At 41.5% G+C, this 27434-nt stretch overlaps 1 protein-coding gene across 11 annotated transcripts in view; it reads right to left on the minus strand.

Annotated features, from left to right (window-relative positions):
• The window catches only part of trpm3 (transient receptor potential cation channel, subfamily M, member 3), a 100046-nt gene extending 73723 nt beyond the window's left edge, over positions 1-26323 (minus strand). For 4 of the 11 annotated variants that reach the window (XM_037483232.2, XM_037483233.2, XM_037483231.2 and 1 more), the window contains exon 1: positions 25690-26323. In XM_037483232.2, coding sequence (XP_037339129.1) covers positions 25690-25893 — 204 coding nt within the window. In that variant the 5' untranslated portion in view covers positions 25894-26323. Of the gene's footprint in view, positions 1-11309; positions 12314-25689 lie in introns of those variants that run through there. The other 7 variants (XM_037483238.2, XM_037483237.2, XM_037483235.2 and 4 more) reach the window with 4 other exon arrangements.
• Positions 26324-27434: the final 1111 nt, after the last annotated feature.

A 27434-nucleotide genomic window follows, 5' to 3' on the forward strand; every position in this document is an offset into this window, starting at 1 on the left:
CACTGCTGAATCATAGTGAACTCTCCTGAACCGCTGAAAACAACCCAGCTCCACTCAACCATAACATGTTTGCTTGTCCTCCTGACCCCTTGACCCTTGATTTGTGCAAGTATGCCAGTGATCCTTTAAAGGAAACACGGAAATCAAAGAAAAAAATGCAGTAAAAGAGAGAACGTTTGCAAAACTCCTGAAATAAGATACGAGGCAATGCGGTACACAATCTGGGTATGTGAAGTGTGTGAAGAGTGAGCGTCTCACTGCTAGATGAGCCTTTATGGCACAAGCACAGAGTCAGTGTCTCTGCTCATAACTGGTGTAGTTAATCAGTAGAGTTGAAAGTTTTCTTTAGCTAGCTCAGATCAAGTCTTTAGTCTTTAGCAATAGCAAAAAAAATTTAGACAAACAATTGAATTGTTAGCATGTGCCTAGTTAGTACATGTTGTACTTTTTATGGACAGCTGAGAAAGAAAAAAGGATAAAAACTAAATACAAAAGAAAAAAGGGTAGAGAATTTTATTGCTAGTTTATTTTTAGGCAGTCGCGTCCTAAGCAGCAACAACCGGCACGGTACTGTGAATAAGATTCAAGGACACGCAATTACTGATAATTACTGATAAAATATATGAAACCTCTAATTCCAAATCCAATCTCCTCAATTGGTCAGTACTGTGCACTGATTAGCATAATAATGATTCAACAACCGACCCCTTTGAAATTAAAGCGACCTTTAAAGCCGAATGCAAAAGACCAATGGGACACGTGAGCCAGCGTTTTGTTCAAGTGTGACAATGTTAACACAGTTGATTGAGTCACCGTGGCAACATTTTATCTGTAAGGAACCAAAACTGTCCTCCATTAAGGATCTCCAGCTTGGTGTTTCTTCATGGCACTTTGCAGGAGGAAGGCAATGTGGTGCTTGCCCTCAAGTAGTGTCACGGATAAAGCTTCATTACATAAGGCTGCTGGCCAGAGAAGAGCTGGTGCTCAGTACCACAGAACCTGCCAATAGTCCCACAGAGCACCACACACATTCATTACGCACACACCTCCTGCACCCTATTTCTCTAGCATTCTTTTGCTCATTTTTCCTCATTTAGCGAACTTAATTTTTTCCTTTAAATGTTCACTCTTTTCCTTTTTTTTTTAGACCAACCCCTTCATTCTCTCTTCTTATCTCTGGAAAAGGGATGCATCCTACTTTCCCACTGCCTCTGGGATCGAGCTGAAAGGCAGGCAGAGGGAGCAATGCTGTCTAAGACTCAGTTGTCCTCATAAATAGTATAATCCTCTTGATGTTCTGCCACTTTTGTGGCACATTGTTAGAACATCAACACGTATGTGCTGCGCAAAGGATCTAAGACGCAGGAAGAAGCAGCATGTATTAACAAGGTAATAAAGAGGTATACAAAACGATGAAAGTTATGCTGAAATACCAACAAGCCGTTTATTTATGCTTCATATAGTAACTGCGTCTACAAATGACCTTCTGACTATATTTGATCACTGCTGTCCAATAAACCCCAGCCTGCAACCCCCATGGTTAGACAGTGACCCTCATTTCTCCTCTCATGAGAATCATCGGTTACTCTAGCTGGCCCAGAAATTGAATTTTTACAGATACAGATTAATGTACCGTAGCTGAGCTGTGTACTGTAAGTGGGAGAGGAAAAGATGAAAATGAGTAGAGGTAAACCCTGCATAATTATTGCAGAGGGCATAACAAACAAGTCTTCTTCAGTGTTTAAAGCAAAATATTAAGACCACTGAAAATGTGACTACTGCATGTAGCATTTTAAAGGCTGTGTGTGGAAATGATTAATGAGAGGATTGGAGAGATAATTTTAGAATGTTATAAAAATTTCACTTTGGAAGCTTAAGTGGAGCACTTAAGATGTCAAATTACAGTCGTCCCTTCAGGGTATTGGGGCTGCACCCACATACTGAAATGGATGTTTGACATAAGAATGGGTGCACTGGGTTGACTGGGTGGATAGGGCCATGGTGATATCAGATGTAGGGGAAAGGGAGAGATGCCTGGGAGAAGGAAAGTTGAGGAGGGGGAGGCGGGAGAGAGGGATCTAGAACTGAGAGTGTGAGAAAAACTGAGCGATAGATGGAAGGACAAAAATAGCCGGCGTGGCCATGCTATTCACTTTCATTTTCCATGTCCCAATATCCAATTTACAGCCACACATGCAGACAAATAAACACACATGCTCCTGCATGTTGTTTCTCATATGCTCAATGCTACCCACAGTTACACATACACCAGTGCACAGATGTAGATTTAAAAGCACATACATAATTTAGTTTATTTTTGTTCTTTTACACCTCCACAATGGGATTGTTTTCTCAGCCCTGTTCCCACCCACATAGTTTATATTTCTAACAGATAAGTTGCACCTACCAATGCATTGGGAACAATTGTATACAGAAACAACCTAACTACAGATCAATAATTAGCTCTTTAGCTAACATTGATACATTTACATTGAGATGGAAACTGAGATGTTTATTAATTTGCCCGCCCTCGTCAATAGATGAAATAATAAATAAAAGAAAATCACGTAGGCAAACCTCTGCACACACATCGACTGCCACTGACAGAACTCCCCAGCGGGCTGTCCTATAGCTGTGCTATGAGAATAGGAGCGTTAAAGGAGGCCAGAGTTAGAGTGATGGATTGTAAGACAGTCGTGAAGAGATACAGCCGGTACAAGAGTGAGACTCATAGAGATAAATGCTGAGGTGCAGGGAGGGAAAGATGGAGAGGGGAACAGAAATGGAGAGGACAATTTGCATACACATGCTCTTAATTGCTGTGAACATCGACACAAGGGAACCCAGCCAGCCACCAGATTTTAGGTTTGAGGCTTAACGTTATGGCTTGCTTTTCGTGAAGCACATGCATGCGAGTGTGTGTGTGCGTGCGTGTGTCCAAAAATGCATTTGAAAACTTGAATGGATGGGTAAAGACTCCATTTCCATTCTGTAGACATGGGAATTAAAGTCAGAGAAGCCTGCTAATCACACACACACACACACACACACTCGCATGCATGTGCTTCCTGTCGAAGGTTGCATGTGTGCTGGTCATATTTTGCACTTCTAGTGTGTCTGCGTGTTGATCCACTATTGCGATGGAACATCACACATTTTAGAGGAGGCATGCAGGGTGCTAAAACTGCCTGGCAGTGATCTAGGATGCGAGCACTCACAGCTAATGTCCTGAGGGAGACCACTGACACCGAAACAACACGCTGGGCGGTAGAGCCAACAGGATTGGTAGGACCATGGATACAGACTGACTAAAAAGATGTTGACAAAGACAACAACAGAGGGGAAGAGAGATTTATCTAATGATGAAAATGCAGACGTGCGCAGTGCGGCACATTGCTAGGCAGCTGGGAAGCGACACAACGTCTTAACTGTAGGAATTTGATGAATCGGTTGTTGTTTCACCAGAACAAGGTTAAGCGATACTTGAATAATTTGAGATTCAAATTTAGCTTTTGTGTAGCCAGAATATTTGAAAATCATCCACTATGAAGATAAGAGTCAGTAGGGTATAAGCTTAGCAGGACTGTAAAAGCGCCCAGGATGAGGTTTTACAGGGATTTACAGGGGATGGAACTATGTGTTGGCGAGCGCAGAGGATTCCTGGGTGTCTTGTCATCAACACTGGGTTCCTATATAACTATCTAAGACGTTATGTTAGACGAGCTGAACTAATCAAGTCCTGACTCCTGCTCTGCATCGCTCTTATCAAAGGCACATTCCTAAAAAATAATATGGGAGCTTCCCTCACACCGAAATTGAAGATTTCCTAACCAAGGCTTCTTGAATAAGAACAGATAATAACAGATAAAAAACAGTAATGTGGTTGAGTAAGATTAAAATAGCTTCTTTGTATGAGTAGTGTAGTTTTTCTTGATCAATAGAAATATAATACAACATGAAGTGGGTACTTTGATTTACAGACGCTGACGCAGGGAGGAACATTGAAAAGAGCAGATACAAAGAGAAAGACGATGAAATGACAGATTACATGAGGCAGGACACGCAGGCACAGTGTGATCGGTTTCAGCCGCCTCGTAGATCAAAGCATTGAGCTCAAAGAAAATTCCACTTATTATTTTCTAATGCACTTTATTAATATTAATATAATTCCTCTATATTTACAATTCTTAACCTTGTTAAATGCATACTGCTTGTGTAAAGACTACTTATATACAAACTAAGAAAATAAAATGCTAAAGACCAAACTACAGTAAATGTATAACCGATTCGGTTGTGTGCAGCTGCAAACATTTCATCTCCTCCAGGGGTGAGGAAAAATGTTAACTCAGCAAAATGCAAAGAGTAAACCATTTACTCTATCTTCTCAGACTATGCTTGTAGTTTATCATTTTAGATTTTGGGCTGTACAAAACCCAAATATTGAATTGAATCTCTGCATGATAAATATATTTAAAGACTGGGTTTTTGGGGGCTTTGCACCGGTTCACCAACATAAAATACTGGAGTCAACCAGAAGCTTGCATGGCGTTTAAAATAGATTAGTATCTGAAGTTGTATCATGATGAAGCCATTCATACCCACAAAAAGACACACACCACACCACATCAATTATTTACACTACCACATGCTCAGACATCCACAGATGGTCATGCCTATGCGTCCTTCGAGTTCCATGAGTCTGAGGTGAAACTGTATCGGTACAGACTCCAGGAAGTCAATTTATAATGCACTGAAACACAAACCTATTCTGAGATCGACAGTCCATCTCATTTCTGAGCCAGGAGTGCTAATCTATTTCATCCTGCAGACGTTCTGAGCAACGACCAAAAGGATTAGAAGAGACGCCATATTAATTATAGTAAAACATCATGGCGAGTGCCATTGAAAATGATCGCTGCGTTAACTGATTACAACATATGATGCCTTGCGTCCCTGACGCTTTTTCAATCTCAAATGGTACAGCGATATTATGAATAGCAAAGTTTAAACGATCAGTCCATTAATTGATTAATTTAACACCATCGGACCTGGCTGGCCAAGGCCTTTTGCTACCCCTCCCTCTGGAACTCCCCCACACTTGACCCTTTCAAAACTGCACTCAAAAATGTTAAACATGCTTTAAACCTAAGGAGCTAATTATGTTTATTAATTTTTGCTTTTATTTTAAATGAGCCCAATGGCGTGACAAGTTTGACAGTTTGTATCGAATAAAGAATAAAATAAAATGTGTCATGCTGGGGTTCGGCCGATCACCGTGTCTTCAGTGTTGTAGCTTTAGCTGAGACGCTGTGCAGTCGCTGTCCATGGTGCTCATTTTGAAGACGAGACAGTTCAACATTCTGTGTGAGGTAGCCTCATTACTTATTCAAGTAAAATCGACACTGCACCAGATAAGTAACAATTAATTGCAAATGAATTAACCCATTAAGTTGGTGCTGCTTCTATAGCGCATATAAACTTCAATTTGTGTAAATAATAGCGGGTTAGACTTTGAGATCGTATTGTGTATTAAAGGCATAAAATTAGGCTTTACAAAAATCGTTAACCATTACGGTGCGTGTACTGTACGTCATAGCAAGGTTAAAACGAAGATGCACATAAAACCCAATAGCTCCAAACTACATACACAAACCTTTGCACACATGCTCCAAATACCAGCATTGCACCTTTACATCGGTATATAATGGCCGTAAGGCGTGACCTTGTACATAATTAAACAGCCTTCCGTCACCAGCATACAATTCCCTCCGACAGTTTGCAGGTCATAGGTCAGCATTCAGAGTTCATAACTCTACTGTGGATGTCATGTATGCGGCTACTCTGACTGCAAGGTGGGAGCAGCTGTTGGAGGGATATAAAATGTTGTATCAGTGTGTATATTTGTTTACTGTATGGGAGAAGTTTCCACAGTGAAAGCTAGAAGTGGTTATAACATTATACATAAAATCTGCAATTGCAGTCCCTTTTAGCATCGATTCTCATAAATGATTCAGCAGCTGACTGGTATGTAAACCATTCTGTACAATCTGTTGCATTAATACACATCGAACGTATTTAAGCAATAAAGAATACAAACAGCATAGCAGCACATTGTTTCCTCTTGCTTGTTTCTTTGTAAATTTTAAATATGGAGATTGCTTGTTTCACTTCCCATAGTGTGGATTCATGCCAAATAGGAAATATAAAGTCTTTGTGTGCTGGAATAAATGAACGAGGGGTTAATTGGCAGCTTATATTCTCATTTTGGCTCATTATTGAGATACCGCGTTAATTGAAATCTCATAAATGCAGTATTTGCTGGTGGATAGAGACATAAACAAGCCTGAGACAGCCTGTGAGTTTGAGTTCTGGTCACACACAGAAGAAAGGGAAAGCGTTTGAGAAAGGGATGAGGACCGCGTGGCAACATGCTAAGATTTTAGCATCTTATATTTAAAATAAGAAAAAAGGCACAGGTATAATGGGAAATACAAGACTGACCTCCTATTCACATTGGGTTATAAGCAAACAGCATGCAGACAGAACTATTGGGCAGCTAGTTATCTTGGGAGTGTACTGCACACATGCTGTTTGTGGTTGTATAAGTAAATCTTTTGTAGTTTTACAAATAGGGGCTCGTATGTAATTGTTTTGCCAATTTTGTTTGTTGTAATGTTACGTAACTATGATTTTTAATGATATATACAGAGTGCTAATGGTATAGGATAGCAACTACTGGAATAACACTATGGAGATTGACTGTTGAGTAATTAACGGGGATTTATGTGCACTTCCCCAGGCTAAATAAACGTAATAACAACAAAATTGAAAACAAAGATCCCAATGTCGCACGTGTTATGGGCGTCATTATCATGCAACATGGCAAATTTAATCCGAGAACTAATGGATCAATCTGGTCTGTCCCAATCTTAACTATTAATCATTTATATATATTTTAGTGAGGTCTAACATACAGAGGGGGTCTAACCTAAAGCTAAAGTGTTTGAAAAATCAAACACTTTAGCTGTTCCAACCATTGTAATACATCTGATTAAACAGCCACTTGTTGTCGACCTGGTAATTACTACATAGTAATGTATTACACTCATTGCTCTGTAAAAGCAAATATAGGCTGAGGATCGGCACTGTTGGCGGCTGCACTAGCTGGTGCCAAATCAGTGTAATTAAAAGGGACCCCAAACCCACTTCCTAACATAGATCAGAGATCATAGCAAATATTATATTAATGAGTTCATCATTGTGTAAAGCAAAGTTCTGTTCACGTGTGGTATAAACATGCAGCATGTATGGGAACAAGGAACCCATCTATTTAAAAGCTTGAACCTGTCAAGGTTATATTGAGTTTTGTTTTGACATCTACTGTATCTATCTACCTTACTGTATCTATCAAAGATACAAAAATGTGTGGTGCCACCTACGGGTGACATATTATACTTTACTCCTCGGTTATACTGAATATTGTAGCTGTCAGAATTCACATTGAAAATAGAGGAGTTTTTTTTTAATATCATTATATTAGATTGGTGTGTAGGATGAGCTCCCATGCACATTCACTCCACACAGTTAAACTAGATGATATGAAGCACTGCATCAGTGTATCTTTTTATGTAACGCAAATGTATTTTTAGCATTAGATATAATTTCATTTTGGCAACAACATCCTGTCCCCCATATATTTCCATAAAATGGAGTGTTAACTATGCTCCATGATTATGGAATGCAATAGAATAAAAAAGAAAAAGAGAGAGATAAAAAGAGAGGAGAGAAGATATTGTATCAAAATGGGACAGAAGCAGATGAAAGAGAGAAAGAGACAAGCAGAAAGACAGGACACGACAGGAAGAATGCAGAGACAAGAGAGGGAGGGACAGAAAAGGAAGCACTTTGAGAATAAAGCTAAAAGCTTTATTACTGTGTGCAGTATTTTCTTTACAGTCACTGCACGGCCCAACAGAGGTTTTAACACTGTTGGATTGCCACCCCCCAAAAAAGAAAGTGAGAGGATGTGTCATGAAATCCCCTTGAAGGTGCTAGAGAAGAGGCAGCTAAGACAAGTTAATGTAGCACGATGCTCAAAAGTGAGACTTGAAATAGTACAAAATCAAAATGTTAACCATTTCAGAGGCTGTGCCTTATATAATTGAATATATAATTGTATTTTTTACATAAATATATTCATGAAAGAAAGAAGTATTAAAGTTGCCAAGAGAGGATGAAATAAGATCAATTTTCCATTTTGGATTCTTTATCAAAAACGGTTTCCCTGTTTCCCACTTTAGCCTCCTGAGTCCACACAAACACCCGGGCTTTAACTTGTAAAAAGTCTAAGCTATCAACAAGGAAAATATATCATAACTTTGGGAGTGAGACGTGAGCTCAAACAGGAGGGACAGTGATGTAAAGACTTAATGGCGTTTCTGGCAATAGACACCCGGGGTGAGCACATTGACCAGTGAGACTCCAGCTGTGCATTCTCTCCCTGCTTCAAGTGTCCCAGCTGAGGGAACCCCCTGACTAATAGGGGCATTAGTCTTCTGTGAAGTGCCATTTGCCCAAATACTTGACATTTTAAAAGGTCAATAGGAAGCTGTTGTAATGAATTGAATGACTTGTTGAACAGTCATACGAGTGCGAAACCTGATTTATTGTCAGTTTGGGATCATTTATAAAACTGGTTTAGAGTAGTTTCCGACCGTAGACACAAAAACAAATCTTTAGGAAATATCTTCAACTTAAACAAATCTACATTCTTGTTTATTAGACAACAAATTATTATTAAAGATTAATTTGTAAATCTAATGGACAGCATGTCAAACTCAGTCAATTGCACCATCACAACATTAATGGTGGAAGTGTTATCATTTCATTGTTATAATAGTTATTCTTGTCGAATATCAAACATTTGAGTTATTGTGGATTCTTTACTGTTTCTACCACTGTTCTTAATTGCTTATCTACTTGTTTGTTTAATACTTGATTTGAATAATACTAAAGGATGAGCTAGTGACAGTGTGAAATTATATATTCACATAATCAATATCTGAGCATGTTATAAGTCAGTCTCATACACGCACACAGTCACTGGCTCTGGGCGGCAGCATGTTAGGTATGGTGTGCGTGTTTGTATACGATTAGATTGCAGTAGCCTCGAGGAGAGCTTAAATCCTGGAGACGGTAACGTTTATTGGTGTTATCCATACTTTTTGCAACTGTTTCTCCCACCCAGAGTAAACCGGGTTTAAATATCATGCTCACACACCATCACTTGCAGGCAAAATATCTGCTGCAACAACAAATGTGCACACACACAGGCACATACACACACTCACAATCTGGCAGACAGATTTTCCTGTCCAAGGAAGACACAAAACATCACTGACAGCCTATAAATTGTCACACTAGGGCGCGCACACACAAGCACGAGTGTGCTCGGAGCGGCAGCAGGCCGGCCACAAGTTAGAGGGACATGGGGGGAAAGTGCTTGTCGTGCAAATATTTCCAACAATAATGACAGGCTTGTTAGGTTGATTTCCCTCACATACAGTAACACAGTCCATCATCCCCTTTAGACGTTCAGCTATTCAAAAGAAGTGACAATCAAAATAGTCATCCTGAAGAACAGATCCACCCTGAATGAAAATCCTATGTTGCATTATGTGTATTAAACCCTTTTTAAAATTATTATTTTCAAGAAGAATATCTTGAGGAATGGTAATTATGTTGTTAATTCTGGAGCTTCTGACGTCCCCGTCCTAGGACACGCAGGCGGTGTGGGACGGGAATGTTTTTTATTTCAAAGCTGGCAGCCCAAAAGTCAAATTTAACCTATTTTAGAACCTTCCCTCAGAGGGAATCATTTTTTCAGTCAATGCACTAAATCCAAAGGGTCCCACTTGATTACATAATCAATTAAAGTGTGGCAATGCACATTAGTACAGTTTAACCTCTGATGGTTTTGGAAGTAGACTTAAGTATCAACGGCTCTCTAACAAAATAGCCTTTGATTTAGAAAGGGTATTTTCATTATTTCTGCATTACTTTTACAGCACCTTGGGGTGATCTGAAACACTAAACACCCACATGCAGCGAGGCAACACTCGGCAAAACTCGTCACATATAGTTCCGGGGCAATCGCATGATGAAAACCACACTGGGTACGTCCTCAGACACACAAAGACAGACCCTATGCCCACTCAGTCAAGGATTACAGGACTATTCGTTTAAGCAGGCTATACGAATGCAAATGGCTGACATGTGAGCCCAGGCGCTCCAGTTGTGCGCTCCAGCATCACAGCCCCTCTGCACCGTGAGGCACTTTGATAACGCCAGATGAAAGCAGTGGGGAGAAGAGGCATTCAGGACCTCCAACAATAGTTATCCTGGAACTGTGCCAGTAAATGGAAAAGCACATGCATGAATAAAGATGCATTTGGTGATGAGAATAACAACTTAACCGAGCTGCTTCTAACAAAATGCACAAGTCCAACACAAGGTTTCACTGAGCTGCATTATCAAATTAATTGGATACCTGTCTCCTGGGATTTGATGTTGCATGTCCACGTCTTTCCTAAATTCCCTCGGTCCTGGTCTGCCATGTGCAATTCAACATTTATGCTTACCAATCCCTGCAAAGACTCTCTTCCTTTATATTCTGCCCTTTTTCATTCACCACATTTCCTTTTGCCTTCTTGCATTCCTTGCGCTTGTTAACCTTCACCGTTAGTGCAACCCACTTGCTTCCTATAACACTGGATCTCTGTAATACACAATCCCCCTCTGATTTAATTCCACGTCTTCTAATCAATGTCTTGTCCTTTGCTTTTTCTTTTCTTTTTGTCCCCAATATATTAGAAATCATCGCCTTTTCTCTTTCCGCACACTTTTTGCCACGGCTTCTTCAATTTCTGTCTCACTCTCTGTGTGCATCTCTTTAACATCGTGCTCACGCTTTTCCCGCCTCCATTTTTTTTCTCCCCTCTTTGCGCATTCCCATACTTCCAAAGCTTAGTGTTATGCTGCCAGTTTTGCCACACTTCTCTTCATTTTTGACTACATCCCTCCCTGTGTCCCCCCCCCCCCCTTAAAGCCTGCCATACGTGTCCTGTCTTATGCACTAAGTATACTTAATGGAAGACAGGGATAGCACCCTTTCCAGCATTCCTTTTGTATCCTAACACCTCTTTGTACTTCTCTTCCCTTAGGGAAGTGGCAGGATTGCAGGAGGGCTGCCGGACACATTTCCCGTACGTCTATATGCATCTCACTGGATTGTTTCTGTCATCTTTTACCTTCAGCAGGCGCACAGATGGCAGGAAGGCAGCATGGCAGAGTTTTCTGATGGTCCAGTTGAGTGGCCGTGGTGCATCCAGCTGGTTCATGGTGCCCAGTCTTCACGGCGCGGCCACTGGTGCCCGGCAGCTTTTCCCGGGACCAGGATCAATGCTGCCCCACTGGGGGGGCAAAAATGGGAGCGGATCTCCAACTCCAACAGTCGAAAAGCACGCAAGTCCCAGGGCATGACCCTCGACGGACAACCATCAACCACTACTGCTACCACCTTGAAGCCTTCACTCCCCCAAGCAGATGACGGTCTCACCTGCCCCCCTCCCCTCCCTCCCTGCCCTCTCCTCCGCTCCGGTCCACACAGATCCAAAGCGAGCCAAACCTGGAGCGCCAGGAACATCCGATTCCTCTTCCAATAGTAGCCAGAGTGTACTCAGCTCTGGCAGCAAGGGGGGAGAAAAACAATCCAGAGTGTTTGGTATGTTCCCAAAAGAAGGAGCAGAGCGCAGCAATGCACGACAGGGACACGCGCCTGGAGTGCGAGAGGGACGCGGGCAGAGAGAGAGGAGTGGAAGAGATGGAGATGTGAGGTGAGGAGAGACGAGCAGTGCGGTATAGCGCAGAGGGGAGAGGAGAGGAGAGGAGGAGAGGAGGAGAGGAGCGCAGAGCGCATAAACGGAGCAGCCTGACAGGCAGCGGCTTAGATTTGAGGCTGCAGGCACACTACTGTCTCTAAGATGAGAGGAGGAGGAGGAAAGAGAGAGAGGGAGAAAGAGAGAGAATGGAAGAGACCGAGACGGGGGAGAGAGGAGACACAAAAAAAGATCCAACACAACTGAGGAACAAGCTGAAATTGAAACTATGGGGATGGAAGAGAAAGATGTGCCTATGTGCATGGTTAAATTAAAAAATAGGAGCGATGGTGTGTGTGTGTGAGAGAGAGAGAGAGAGAGAGAGAGGGATGGATGTGACAAGGGACTGTATGGTCAAAAGGGAAATGAGTGAAGTGGCGTCGAAGCTCCATCTTACAGAATGAATTGAGATGGAGCTTGAGGATGGACGCACACTACAACAACCTGATGACGGAGCGGTGGAGACGACCTACTTACTGATTTGCACATGTGTCTATGTTAATGCATAGAAGCACTAAAGTGGTTGAACAAGAAAACTACAAACCAGAGCGTAATTAGCATATTGCACCTCCCCCACTCTCTTTTGATGCAAATTCATTTTGCGCTTTAGGTACGAATGTTAAGTGATATTTACAGAAAAAATGAAATCTTGTTCATTGTACTACTTAGAAATGACTTGTATCTAATCAAGCTTTTCCACGCCAAGTACCATTTTTAAAAACTTTATGACCCAAATATTTTCAATCGTCTCCTTTTATTTAGTATATAGTAGTATATCTAATATGTGTTCACTATTTTCACACAATTCTGTTGGTTATCTCGTTTCATTAAAAGCTCAATGGTTATTCTTGTTTCAGTTGCTTTCGGAAATTGCATTTTCTGAAAGTTACTGGAGTACGCACCACAACCGTCCACAGAGCTGTGGCGTAGAGACACAGATTATATTAACAAAGGAAAACCGGAAGAACCGCTCCAAGAGACTTAAAGGCTCAAATGTGAAGCACTAAAACTAAAACGTTAGAATGAGTTAGCTGTTGTTGCGTCATTTTAGTTGGTGTGCCTTTATTTCTATTTCTTATATTCTATTTCTATTTCTTAAAGGCTTTTATTCTGGGGCATAAAGTGAGTGTGTGTTGGGGGGGGGATTTGAGGGGTCAGTGGACCATTGCCTTCTATCTACTCCTGGTGCCCTCGCTCTGACCACAACCCTTTTCAAACATTATTTTATCTCCACTACACTGATCTCACTGCAGCTTGAGTGACTAATTTAAAATGAGACAACGTCCGACCCCGGTGGGACAAAAAAAACACCTGGCAAAGTACTCAAATCCATTTCTGGGTGTCCCTGCTTCCTGTTTCAAGGACCACATATGGCCACGATGACACACTCATACAGACTCACAGGATGAAAACTGTCTGTTAATGATTTGGCGTGTTTGGACTAGCTGAGGAGTGATTCAGTGATTCTCAGTCATCGTGCCTCCGGTTAGATGTAACACAAATTGTCAGCCAAAAACAAATATCACAACAAAATGTCAATATGAATCCAAATATCTGAATATACTTCACCAACACACAGTACATTTTAGAGTTAGGGTTCTGATACGGACATACAATACAAAGTGTGCAGTTTACAAGCTTTCATAAACCTTGAATGAAATTGCAATATTGCTGGAATGGTATTCCAAAAAAATATTTAGAAATACATTAACATCAGAATGGAGTATCTTACTATATTAATTACCCCGTTGAGTCACCACCTCACAGTGAGTTGGTGTTTGGCCCTGACAGTCGAGGACTGACATTAAGAATATCCACCTCACTGACCACCGGCTCCCCTGGGGACCGCCGAGACCTCTGGGAGATCTGCCTGTCAACCGCACAGCTAGTCTCTGTGGAGATAGGGTATGTGTGTGAATGTGAAGGGTGTTCGGGGGGGGTCACTAGGAGTGTTGCATGATAATTTGAATTTCCCCCTTCTAACCCTATCGCTTCACACTTCTCCATCTCAGCCCATGAAATGGATCAGCGAACACATCCAGCTCCGTGCATGAAGGCGCTGCCTCCATTCAGACTCTAGATGGCAACCTTCTAATGCAAAATATTCTTTTTTTGCCCTAATGAGGAAACCCAATACACCCCTATAAACCCTTATTAGCTGATACATTTTTCAAAGCCAGTTTCTATACCCCAATCGAACCAAATAGGCAGCCTTTGTATTTCTAACTGCATCAGAGTACTAGGCAATACTTGGGCATTATTTAAACGTCAAACAAGCAACATTCACACTGCAACCACCAGGGGGCAGCCTTGCTGCAGACAGAGGGTGCCTTGTTAGTTTTATTCTCTCACTCTTGGCGACACTAATTATCACAACGTTAGAAGGTATTAAAGCACTGGCAAAGAACAAGACCAGACAAGATGCGATTTAACTCTCTCCCAGTGATTTATTTCTCCCAATGGAAGCTTAAGTTGGCAGGTGAGGAAGGCAATTCACTGAATTACTTGAGTGCTTCTGAGCTAAAAGCTTGAATCAGATGGTGAAGGCAGAAACAAACACGTATCAACAAAAAATGTTTTGTACCTGATGTGATTAGATAAAGTGGGAAAATTACATTACATGGTTATTTATTTTATAGCAAAATGAGATAGTGGGGAAGTACATTACATGAAATACTACAACGGTAATGCACATTACTCTACATTACATCACATTGCTCTACTGCCTGTAGATGTGGAATTATGTTGTATTATGTAAATGTTGTAAATGAACACGTGCATCAGTGAATGTTGGAATAATTTACACCAAATAAGTAGTCAGGAAGAAACGGTATATTTCATCATCTTCTGTACATGATTGTGTGGGAGCGCACCAACATGTAGGAACACTGAGTGGGTGTCAGGTACAGCTCACTTCTCCTCACAGTTAGTCTTTCTGACATCGCCTATCTGCAGAGTGACAGCTATGAAAGAAGCCCATTTCCACCTGTCACTCAAAGCAAGCCGGGAGCTCCCGAGAAGCTGCGTGCTCATCGTGACTTTCTGTTAGTAGGTGTGTGGAAAATGCTCGTGAAAAGAGTGGATATCAATGAGTGTCTGAGTGAAAGAAATATCAATTTGTGCATTATTATTTTTGTACACAACACTTTTTGGTATCCTGTGAAAAAAGTACTTAATCAAACTGAACAAGCAAGTAAAACTGTATTAAATATGAGTTTGCAAGTGCAAAGTGCAGCTTTTGGTCTGCAAAAGTAAACATAATGTCTTCTAAACACAAAAGAAAGAGGAACAATGAAAATCCATGTAGTGTCACTCAGCCAATATGGACTGCACTTTAGAAATAGCTCTAGTTTGTACAGTCTATTCTGCAATCAGAGGCAAACCAAAATTGGTGCCAAGAGAAAAAAAGCCCCTTATTTCCAGAAAGTTTTTTTTTTTTTTCAATAAGTTCAGTACACAAACCCATGAGACTCAACACACATCTCCTAATTTATGTCCTTTAAATGAGCATTGCTCACATTTTCTTCCTCTTTAAAATATATGTTTAATTTCGAATGTACTGAGCCACTTTAAAAGAAGCACATTTTGAATGAGGGTAGAACTAAAAATTCTGATTTGGGAATTAATACAATCCAGGTTAACCATGGTAGAAAAAGGACAGTAAAGTATCCTAGATGTGTGCGTAAAGCAAACAAACAATTATAGACAATGTCATTTTCTCAATAAAACAAGTGACGTCTGAAATGCTGACATAACAAAGTTGTCTGATGAAGATTGATGATGCCAACAGCCTAATCCAATTTGTCCTCCTCTCACTCCCCTGGAGGATTCACCATAAGTGACGGTTCAATACACACACACACACGCACACACACACACACACACACACTTCACTTCTACCCCCTACTTCCCTTGCCCTGAGGAAGCAGGAAGACCTCTGCTGAGTCGGGTACACTTTTCCATCTGGAGAGAGGCAATGATTATTAGCCGGCAGGGTGGAACCACATACAACACACAGACACACACACAAACACACACCAAAGTGGATCTCAAAATGTGTTGTTTTATCCACTTTCTTTGCTATTCACCATCTCTCCCCATCAGGCACTTGCACATGCTTATATTCTAATGCCCTATTGCAGTTATAAGCTCTTCTGAAAACCTGTGTAACTTGTTAACAGTAGAAACTCACTTGTGTTACCCATGCCCCACAAGTTGTCACATAGTATCGGTCACATCACCAAAATCTGGTCCACCTACACCTTCTCTGACGTGTAGGCCTCTAGCTGTCCAGCTCAATGTTATTTGCAGATGCAAACAACGGCTGACCAACACCTGCACTGTAAGTCTAAAAACTAAGTAAAATCAATGGCCTGCAGGGCCCGTCAACGTCTCCATCTTTTATCAGTTACTGTTATTTCAGATGAGTAAACGTCATTTTACAATTGAGATCCATCAGCCACCAGATACACCTGCCAAATGTGCTTTTGCATACAGCCTCAAAAAGACCAAGTCAAATAAAACACATTTAATCCCCATTTCTCTGTAAAGGGAGTTTTTAATGTTGAGTGACTCATCTTGCACTCAGTCATACAACACAGCACCTCCCCGTTAGCGGGACGTAGCAGCTATCCGAGCAATAAGGACAGAGAGAGAGACAGGAAGAAAAGTGCATTAGGATTTTTGTTTTTAAATGAGCTTTCTAGTCATCTGGAAGTTTGGCGCTGGCAGCCTCGAGGCAGCCTGGGCGCATCCCTTCCATCTCTTCACTGCCTGCTTTTTGATTCAACAAGCATGTGGCAACAGTCTTGTTTTGCTCCTTATTACGCTAAACTCTAATCCCGCCCCACCTTTTAGTGGACCAATCAAATTAAAAGGATTGCTTCCGTTTACTGCTCAAGTATCCCTTTTCCCATGTGAGCTAGACCTTCACATGGCCAAACTCTCTTATTCAAATTTGAATTCAATCCACTCCAATAGCGCCCAGTTAAACTTGCGTGTGTTCTGCAGAAGGATAGTACAATGTGGCATTGTCTCAAGATGATACAAAAAACTCTGCATGTTCTTTCTGGTTCTTCCATCACATACCAATCATGCTAAAGAGTTATACATTTTGGGTAAGAGAGACACTGGTGACACAGGTAGGATGGAGGTGGAAGGTGAGTAGATAGGCCCCAAAACAGGGACATAAAGAAATGGGTTTTGCTATGAGTAGATGAGAGGAGAAGGAGTAACAGTTTAACACTAAAAGTTTGGTATCATGGTAGGAAGGAGAACTGACTTATACTGTTCTCCAGATAAATTCAACCTTTAAGTTTAGCACATACTATTGTGAGGTTGTCCAACAAAGGAACAGCAAGAGTCAGTATCTTTTCTCTGCATATGAAATTATTTATGTGGCATTTGGAATTCCCCATAGTAGGACAAAGGAAACCCAAAAGTATGTCACAGCTATGTATTACTGCACTAGTTGAGATACTGTATTATAACCACATCAAATGCATCCCATAAATTGGACCTCTCTGACTCAAAGATACTTGTTCATACGAAATATATAACATCTATTGATTAAAAGCTTGGTATGTAAACTATGAAGAAAAGGGCAGCCAGCAATACATTGTATTTAAAAACATTCTCAACAGATAAGGTAATTGCCGTAAGGGCACAGTATGTATGCATGTATGGGGGGTTTCATGTGCTTGGGTGTTTTTTGCAGCAGTCATTAAAAATATCGAAATATCTCCAGAACCGAGGCAAACATAAACAGCACTCAGCGTGGTGCAATCACGGGAACTCTGTCCATATAATTGGCAACGAATGATAATTTATTATATTCAAGGATCACAGCGGCCCTTGGAGAGACCATGTACTACAATTTTGTATTAATACGCCACCGGGCCTGTCAACTGAATGCATAGATTAAAATACTACTACATTTAATAACAGTTCACTTTAACTGAAACAGTCTGTATTTTATTACTTAAACTATAAGCACTGAGCAAAAATGTCTGCCTTACAGTGACCATTTTTAAAGAAATCACAAAAACTGTTTTCCGATGAGTTGAAAGAAAGTTTCTCCAGAAGTACAGTTGTAGTAGAGGTTTTAGTGTTTCAATCTTCTGTCCGATGAAGCAGACAAGTGTGACAAGGGATCCATTGCAAGAGAACATCTCTTCAGTCCCTGTGAGACCAGTCTGATACTGACTGAGGAGAGAATTAAAGGGGTGAGAATGGATGCTAAGGGGGAAGAAGATGGGGGTATGGAGTGGGGGAGAAAGGATGAAGACAGAAACAGAGAAGAAATAACAAAGGAATAAATGAAGGGCCGTAACCTAATTCTCTGCATATCCTTGTTGGAAAATATCTTTGCTTTTGGTCGCATCCCTGTCTATGAAGCATCAGTGTGATCAGCAGAAGAAGACATCCATTGTCTTAATTTACAACAATTTCTCATAAAAAAAACGATACAAAAATTAAACTTCTGTTGAAGTCAGAGAGGAGGATGATCGGCGCTTTCCTCTCTTTAACATGTCCCCTTTCTCCTATTTTCCCTCAGGTGTTACCTGACTCCCAAAGTCCCAGTCAGTTCAGTTCAGACAGAGAGAGAGGAAGAGAAAGATAAATCTATAAATGCCAGGCTAGTTCTCGTGCTTGCCGATCTAATCTCCTGGGTCAAGAGAGCAAAGCATACAAGGCCGAGTGTCAGAGGCCACTTTAATGAACAGTCACTCATTTCAACCCAATACTGCAGCGTGGATTGCTGTATTCAAACATAACGCCTCATTCTTCAGCACTATGCATGCTTTTAGTCGACTTTTGAGTCATTAATTCAATCCAGGATCAAGACAAGAAACTTTAAAGGGAAATCTTAATCTTAAGGACTTGGGTGAAGAATAGTATAATTTAATTCAGTACATTTCTACCTTTACAAAATATCCACTTTGAACACATTCTAAACATGGAAATATTAGCTTGTACCAGACAAGCACAAGTCTGAAATGACGTCACACTAAACCAAATATGTACAGCTGCATAAACCGACATACACACACACACACGCACTAAAACCCTGCCTGCAACCGTGTATAAGAATTAAAATAAAAATCCCTTGACGTGATATCAGTATTGCCGCTGAGAGCCTTCATGTTGCCGTAGCAACGTAGACACAGTGTAATTACCGTCTTGCAGGTAAGTGTAATAAAGCTAAGCTCACAGCCCACCGGCCCCGGGAGCCCCTGGTAATGGTTTTTTATGGCTACCGTTATTGCCACACCGCTACACAAGGAAATTCACACGAGGATAGGCTTTGCCCCTAAAGCCCAGAGGTCATGCCGTCAGAAAAAGAAAAGCTTCAAAGCCACAGTTCAAAGACGAGCTGCGACACGGGTTTCAGATCACCAGATCTCTATTCAAACATGTCAAGATTTGCATAAATTAGAATATCTACATTTACATAAAACACACAGGACATCCTTCTATAGGGTTTTCTTATTCTAGGTGTTGCAACATGTTACAGGAGAATCCGGAGTAGGCACAGACTGGATGACACCTGACTGCTTGCTACTCATGAAATATTTATATTTCCGGCATACATCAAAATACCAGGGCTTCCCACAGCACACTACGCTGGGGGCAAGCTGCCTTATCTAAATTAGTCTAGAGCTCAGGTTTAAGACTAACTAAGCGTGGCTATGTAGCTGGCAGAGATCTCAAGCTTTGTTCATGACATACTGCACTAAAATTCCCTGAAAGAAGCAGCAAATGAGACTCAAAAATGTTATTCATTCTTTCAAAACAGCCGTAATCTAATGTGAAATGGTTAATGGGAGGTGTTTTGGTTGAGGCACGACTGCTCTCCACTTCTGTTCCTCTCCTTCTCAGTCGGAGGGAGGATAAATTAGCATAAGGAATTCAGAGCATGGCTGCTAAGGCGAGGGTTTTAAAAAACCTTTGATCGGGACCCATGCCAGTGATCTGACAAATGCATAAGGGAAACACCTTAAAATAATTTGGTTTCATTTGGTAAGGGTCCATGTATTGCTAGAGCTCCTCACCACGCCCTGTGATAATAAATGTGGGTTCACTCCATGTTACCTGGTGATAATGAACACACGTGAACATTAAGCCCCTTCTGGTCATACAGCGGGTGAAATAAGTATTGAACACGTTTCAGCTGTTGTGTTGGCTTTCCATACCTTTTTGCACCTCCCTTTCTTCATGTGTTCAATACTTTTTCCCTGTGTCATTCCACTTTTTTTCTGAACTTCTTTGTTTTGGTTTCTTTGTATGTATGTATTACTTGGGTTGATACCAACATCTGATGAAAATGTCATGTCAATAGCTCCTTTGGAAATACATTTACGGAGAAAAATGGTGATGTGTTCAAATCTTATTTCACCCGCTGTATATGGTTTGGTCATTCGTTTTTATCCAAATGTTCATTATTCCCAATGGGTGAAGAGTACCTACGTGAGTGTGCATGTGTCTGTGTGTGTGTCATCCAATCAGCTGGGGAATAGATAAGAAACCCACACCAGTTTTTAATCCTGAAGTCCAGATAACAGATTTCACTGTTTCTTTGGCATGAAAATGTGTGGAAACAACTGATTTCACTTCCTTATCCTTATCCCTGCCACTCAGAATCAGGGCCCTGATCTGGAAGGCAAAGAGCACAGAGGAGAACACTAATAAAAGGACAATGTCACACTGCAATCACAGTGCTCTAATGAAAATCAGCTTCTCAATTTAATTCATTGGCCACTCACAGTGGTTTCTTACAGTTCACTTCAACAAATGTTCCAAAAGCCTTGCAGAGAAAGGATTATAGAGCTGCCATAATACCTCTCCCTCTCTCAAAAAGAAGGGGCTTGAATGGATCGGCAGATTAGTACAAATTAAAATTGAGACAAGAATTAAAAAGAGCAGCCAATAAATAAAAGCCAGATTAAATATGGGATTTTTATAGTCACCTATTTTTCAACACCCATGCATATGTCGGTACAATAAAAACAAGGGATTCTTGCATTATCTACAAAAATCAGCTGCTTTTACGCCCTGCAGGCTGTCCACGTTTTCACACACACACAAAACATCTATCAGGCCCGCTGTGATCATTACACCTGGCAAGTGGAGGAATTTTTGCCACAGGAACAAAAGTTTGCCACGTGACCTTATGAAATCCTTTCCTACTGCTTTGCTTTGCTTTCCCTCCTCTTTCCTTTTCAATGGCAGAGTTCACTTTGCCCTTTCTAACCTGCCCTGAAAAGTCACCATCCAAAATCACCTCTCTCTGTGGTATCCAGGGAGCAGATCTCAGCCCCAAAAAATGTGTGTGAGACAGAGTCATCGGTATCACTGACTCGCTCTCACACGCGCAGACACACACAGTCTGATACAAATAAGTTATTTCATCCTTTCAAAAGATGCTTTGTCTCCTCGTCACGTTCTCCCACTGTATAACACCTCCCGCCGCGCTTACCGCTTTAGCAAAACTCTACGTGCTACTTGGTGCTGTTTCCAAGCTACTGTTGCTACGGATTTCAGTCAACACCCTCCACAAACACACACGCAAACACACACCATCACTGCAGCTTATTTGTACTACGGTGTGCCTCCGAAACGTGTGTTAAGCAGATTAAAATGTTAAGAACTGCTGCGTTGGCATGCCAGCAGCGCAGCCTCAGGTTTGTTACTTTAGGCTTCTTTTTTCTCTGCTTGTACTCTTGTTTTTATGTTGCTGTGGTTACGGGGTCCTGGGTGCGTTAACTCACAATTCCCCACATTTGTTTCTGTCCGTCTACCACCCACTACCATAACATGCTATCCAGACATGCATGTATGGACCAGGAAAAGCGGGTATATTTAGCTTTGGGATGTTAACGCCAAAGGCTTAATGTTTAGTTACGTTTCCTATGTCACCGTTTACCCGTAAACGTTACAATATATTTACAGCAGTGACATTGCTGATTTAATTTAAAAAGCAACACGGCCTTCAGGGACTAGCAGAGGGGGCGACAAATGTCGATGCTGGTGCGGCTCACTAAATTGAAGAGATAATAACTCATTCAGGTGGGGGGGCGGGTGGATGATTTATACACGCAAATTTGGATGACATTAGAGCTTATCTGAGCATCTTTTGCACCTTAATGAAGAAACACTTTTGTGCGTAGATTTTAAAAAATCACTGGCACCCAAAATTTAACAGAGTGGATTTCCGGAGTATTAAGTTGGCATGTACAAAAAGCATAATGAAAATGTACACCATGTACAGTCATCCATCAATGGATGCTAATTGTCTTTGAGAATTTCAGCTTGACTTAGTTAAGCTACAAGGAAAAACAACATTTCCTATGGATATCAGAGAACTTAGTGAAAGAACACAATAGTGAAAGTAGATTTTGAACAAATGATAACTATGTCTCTACAGTCCATCGTTTCTTCACACTTGGTTTTACACCACCTTTCAGTAGCTAGGCGCATCACCCACGTATATCAGTAAATGAGCTATTGTTAGTATCAATAACACAATTTCACACAAGAGTGTGCTCAATGGTCTTTAATCACGAGTCGTTCACAGTAGGAGCCACAAGGGGGAACTAAAAGCGCTGTGTCAAATAGCAGCAAGAATTTATTTTATATTAAGTAGTTTATTGAGTATTTTGTATGACCTCCAACACTGTGTGCAGTAACAGCTGTGGTTGTTTTGTGGAGTCCATATATGTGACAACGGGAGCATACTAATGAATGTTCGACTAATGAACGGTCAAACGATAAAATGGGATGATTTCAAGCTTTTTGGAAGAGACATTTCCACCCAACAGGCCTCTGAGCCTTCACATATATTACTAACACCGATATTGTGACACGTTCTCTAGAGGCACTCCAGCGGAGCCACAAGCTTTACTTCGCTTTGTAGCTTATGAGGAGCAGATAGACGGCATTCATCGGTCCGCCAGCTAGTAGCTCTTGCTTCCAATATTAGCTGCTCTGGTACAGCAATGTTGGGCAGGAAGAAAAAAAACGTGCCTACTGGCTGAAATTCCAGTTGTTGTCCTGATGTTGTTGGTAGTAGTGACTTAAAACAAGAGTACATGAGCCATCAGGACAGAAAGGTCTGCATGCCAAGAGGATAATTAATGCAGTGTAACAATGCCACAGGCATCCAGTGCCCAGCTGCTAGAGAAACATTTAGCAGATCACAGACCTGTGATGCACTGCAGAAGGTTTTATGTTTTGCTGTTTTAATATTTAAAGAGTTGGTTCACACAGATACTGACATTGAAAAGACGAAGCCTATATATGACAAACATGGAGAATCATCAACGGGTGAATGGTGATCCAATAGTGAGACCAGTATATCCACACACCAAGATCCACACCTCTACAGTCGAATTACACAAAACCACACAAAGCCCCTTCAAACAAACGTGCCATCACAAATTATACCTGAAAAGTAGTTGTGTCTTGCTGCAAAAGGGACTGGGGATTTCTCTAGCAGCAGTGCACTGAGCAGAAGGTTTCTGTGATCCACTAATGCCTCAATGAATTGCTGTGAAAATGACGACGGGAGCGTTACACAAACTAAGACTCTAGAGACGTTCATAGACTCACGTACAAAAGGTAAGGTAAAAACGGTAGAATGGTAGAAGATTAACTAGGTGTACGGTCAGATTAACGACTTCCCCGGACTGAAAAATGCAGAGCCAAACCTTGAAAACTGTGAAAAACTTTTAAAAAGACAAAGGAACAGCTTTGTCGGCCTCATCTCCCCACCACCTGCTTTACTACCTACTTCATGAGTCATTCACAACAAGTCCGTGTCGAGGCAGAAGGAGTACAGGGTTTATCACAGGTTATGTTATTGTGAAGTAATGGCTCATTGAAATGGCTTAGTGACAACTTACAAAGCTGAGCCTTAATAATTGTTTTTAGTGCCTGTGGTGACATTATACCTGTGGTCCATTGACACAGGTGTATGTGACTCTTGTACGTTTCTTTTGCAGATTTTAAGACACACACATTTATATTGAAAGTGTTGAATTTTCTTTAACTCTTCACCCTCGGCCTCTAATCATCCGGCCCTGACACCGAAAATTGGATTCGCAATGAGCAATTATCTAGCTCACTTTCCCTTCCAATTGTTTTCCTTCACCCTCTGACACACTCGTTCTACTGCTACCACTACTACTCACTGGTGGAGTGGTTGTAACAGTAGTAGTATCACTCTGCTATTCATATCCAAGCAACACAAATCCCAGAGGATCAAGCATAGCTTTTCTTTGTTCTCAGACAGACACACAAACATCAAAGCAGCTACGGTAAAAGACAGGAGCACATATTCTAGCACTAAAACAAAAGTAAATTGATTCAGTTTTGTTTTGTCTTGTTTCTATGTGTCTACATTTATATAGGGTTTAGAAACATATCTGTTAAACAGCCAACTATCTCTATGTAGGTATAAGAAAACACTTCCTCTGATATGCACTATATATGAGCAATACTAAACAGCAATGGTTATAAACCAGAAGAGAATCTCATATACCCAACCATGCATATCTCTGTCTCCCACACACCTCCCGGCTCAGATATCACTGCCAAATATCACTCCACAAATTGGCAAAGCATGATAGTTCACGAGCACCAGCTAGAAATGGGCTTTAGTTATTCTGACCTTGACCCATAGACATCAGCGAAGTTGGACATTTGTAAAAAATTGAGTGGACGGGAACCCAGATCCATCAGATCTACGGTGACATTTTATTCCCCTCATCAGCCAGTCAGATGCTACGGAAAGACATAGAGTATACATCGACTTTGAAGCTCTGCGGGCAGAATCTTGACAGACAGTCTGGGTGTGTGTGATGAAGCAGTTTCCAAAACAGCAAGTTATTCCTCAAACAATCCTCTCTGAATATATCCAACTGTTCTACGGTGTCTTAAGGTGCGTCATGTAGTGCAGAACAAGTGGAATATTTTTCTTTCCAGTCCTTAAAAATGTACTCAAAGTACTACTAAACAACAAGATTAAATGGAGAAATTGGTTAAAGTAAATGATAGCCCCCCAGCTATTTAGACATGTGCAAGTTATATAAATACTGGGGCAGAATTTTAGCTCACCCAAGAGTAATTCTGAAGAATGCAATTTGTAAGGCAATCAAACAGCGCTCATAATGCATCGAATTATGAAGAAATGAAATAGATGACTAAAAAGAATGACTAACAGGATGCATTTATCTTCATTGTTGATTCATGCACCTGATAAGTATTTCATAGGAATCGATATTAAATGCTATAGTTGCGTATTGAAGATGTCTAGCTGCTTAATTGTTAAAGGATCTATGTTTATGTTATAAAGTTTACAACATGTAATAATACATGTAAATACAATATTGTCTTCTGACTGCAGTACCTGGTTTCCAAGGTAACAGGAGGTGGAAAAATGTTAAAAGCTGAAAACAACTGCACAGTTGCATCTTACTCTGGGTTATCACAAGAGGAAACATAGATGACGAATCTACTGGGGATTCTGATGTCTAATGTCCTAATAACTTAACTAGAAAATTAACCAACATGTTAGTCTAAATTTCTGCACCCCATTTATCCCCTAATCCCTCGATGCTGCTGAACTTCATCCCAGGCAACGTGCTTTCTTTACAGCAGCCTTTCCTGTCCCATTTACCCCCCAGAATCCTGGTCATTGATTTCCCTTTGGGGATCATGTAGAGGGGGCCCGTTTATACTGAGAACATCTTACCGGTGGCTGCTGAGAGTTGAGCGCCCCCCTCTTGGTGGAGCCCCCTCTAGAGCTGAGTCTCTTCCATGACTCTGAAAAGCGCCCCCTGGCGGTGGGACGCCCTGGCCCGGATGTCCCAGACGTGACAGATGAATCATCCCGGGTAGAAAACGTACGATCCCTGCGCAACTCCCTCCGCTCAGACCACTTCTTCTTGGAAGCCATGGGTGTTCAAAATGTGGTCAGAAAAGAAGTGCGAAGCGATGCACCCAAGCTAAGTAGAGCAGGGTGTTCTCAAACTAGTGCCACAGGTGGCATCTCCAATTCATTCTCAACTCTGCTGTCTACTGAAGCTTGAGTCACTCCGTTTCTGTTTTTCTTCTTTCTGTAAGTCTTCCTCCTCACTTTAAAAAAAAACATGCAAGAGAAATGTCCAACTCCTTTCCCTCTGTTTCTTTTACTTTTTTGCTCTTCTGGTCTTTTGATCAAAAGAATGGGACAATGGATCGTCACCTGCTCAGCTGCACTGCTACGCTCTTCTTCCTTGAAGCCTTAAAGCCCTGAAGCCTTCCTCTGTGAGGGATGGGAGTCAGAAGAGGAGAGGTGGCACAGCAGAAGGTGCTGTCTGCACCCTGTTGCATGTGCGGTTACTGTGGCTTGCCCGTTAATGCTGTTTTCTCTCCTCACAGGGAGGGAGGGAAAGAGAGAGAGAGACTGAGAGAGAGGGATGGAGGGAGGGAGGGAGGGAGGGAGGGAGGGAGGGAGGGGAGGAGGTGGTTGCAGGGTACGATATTCCAATATGGGGGGAAAGTGACAAAATAATACCTAGGATCTCACAGAAGAGGGGCAGAGTAAAAGCAGGAAAGAAGAGCAATTGACAGCAAGACCGTTGGAGAGAAGAAAAAAGAAAAAGCTACCAGAAGAGAATTACAAAGAGACAAGAAAGAGTCTCTGGAGTGCACAGCTCCTGTTGAAAATAGTGCAGGGCTGCTTTAAGCTGACTTAGAGGCAGAGAGACGGACACCCTGCTCAGTAAGTCACTCTCTCACAATAAATACCGCGCTTTGAACACCCACAGCTACAAAATCCTTGACCTCATCTCTCTCGTTCCCTGAGCTTACATTCACAATCGCACTTCTAAATATCACATGTCTACTGTTCTTCTTCCTCTTTGATGTGCATGGGTCAGTGGTTAAGCCACCCAAGCCTCAGTTTCTCTGTTACATTTAAAGAGTAAAGAACGATACCAAGTGGAACTGCCAGTTGGGATGTGGTCCACTTTTTCAATTTCCTGCTGCATCGCTATCATCTTCTCCTTTGGATCTAATGATTCTCACTCAGTCTTCATTGAGTCTTCAGCTGTGCTAGGGATACCCTGCTGTGGAGGTGTTGAGTTGAAAAGAGGAGAATTGTAGTTATTTTTCAAGTGCAGATTGATGAAATAATGGGCTTTACTCTATGAGAATTTAAAAGGCTTTTTGTCCCATTTGCCCGTTATCAGAGGAAAAGGAGACACAGTGTGAGACGAGAGAGTGCAGGAGATATAATGCGATAAAGACAGGAAGACAAATTGAGAAGAGACAACGTGTGTCTGAACACCAGGGACATTGCCGTCGTAGCTCTCAGCAACCACTTACCACCTGGGAGTAAGCTCCACTGTGTAAAGGCTTGTGTGTGTGTGTGTGAGAGAGAGAGAGAGAGAGAGAGAGAGAGAGAGAGACAACTTAGGGAATTCACAGTCAGCCCTAACGACTGGACTGACAATG

The sequence above is a fragment of the Pungitius pungitius genome, chromosome 5 (assembly GCF_949316345.1).
Source record: "Pungitius pungitius chromosome 5, fPunPun2.1, whole genome shotgun sequence".
Lineage (NCBI taxonomy): Eukaryota > Metazoa > Chordata > Actinopteri > Perciformes > Gasterosteidae > Pungitius > Pungitius pungitius.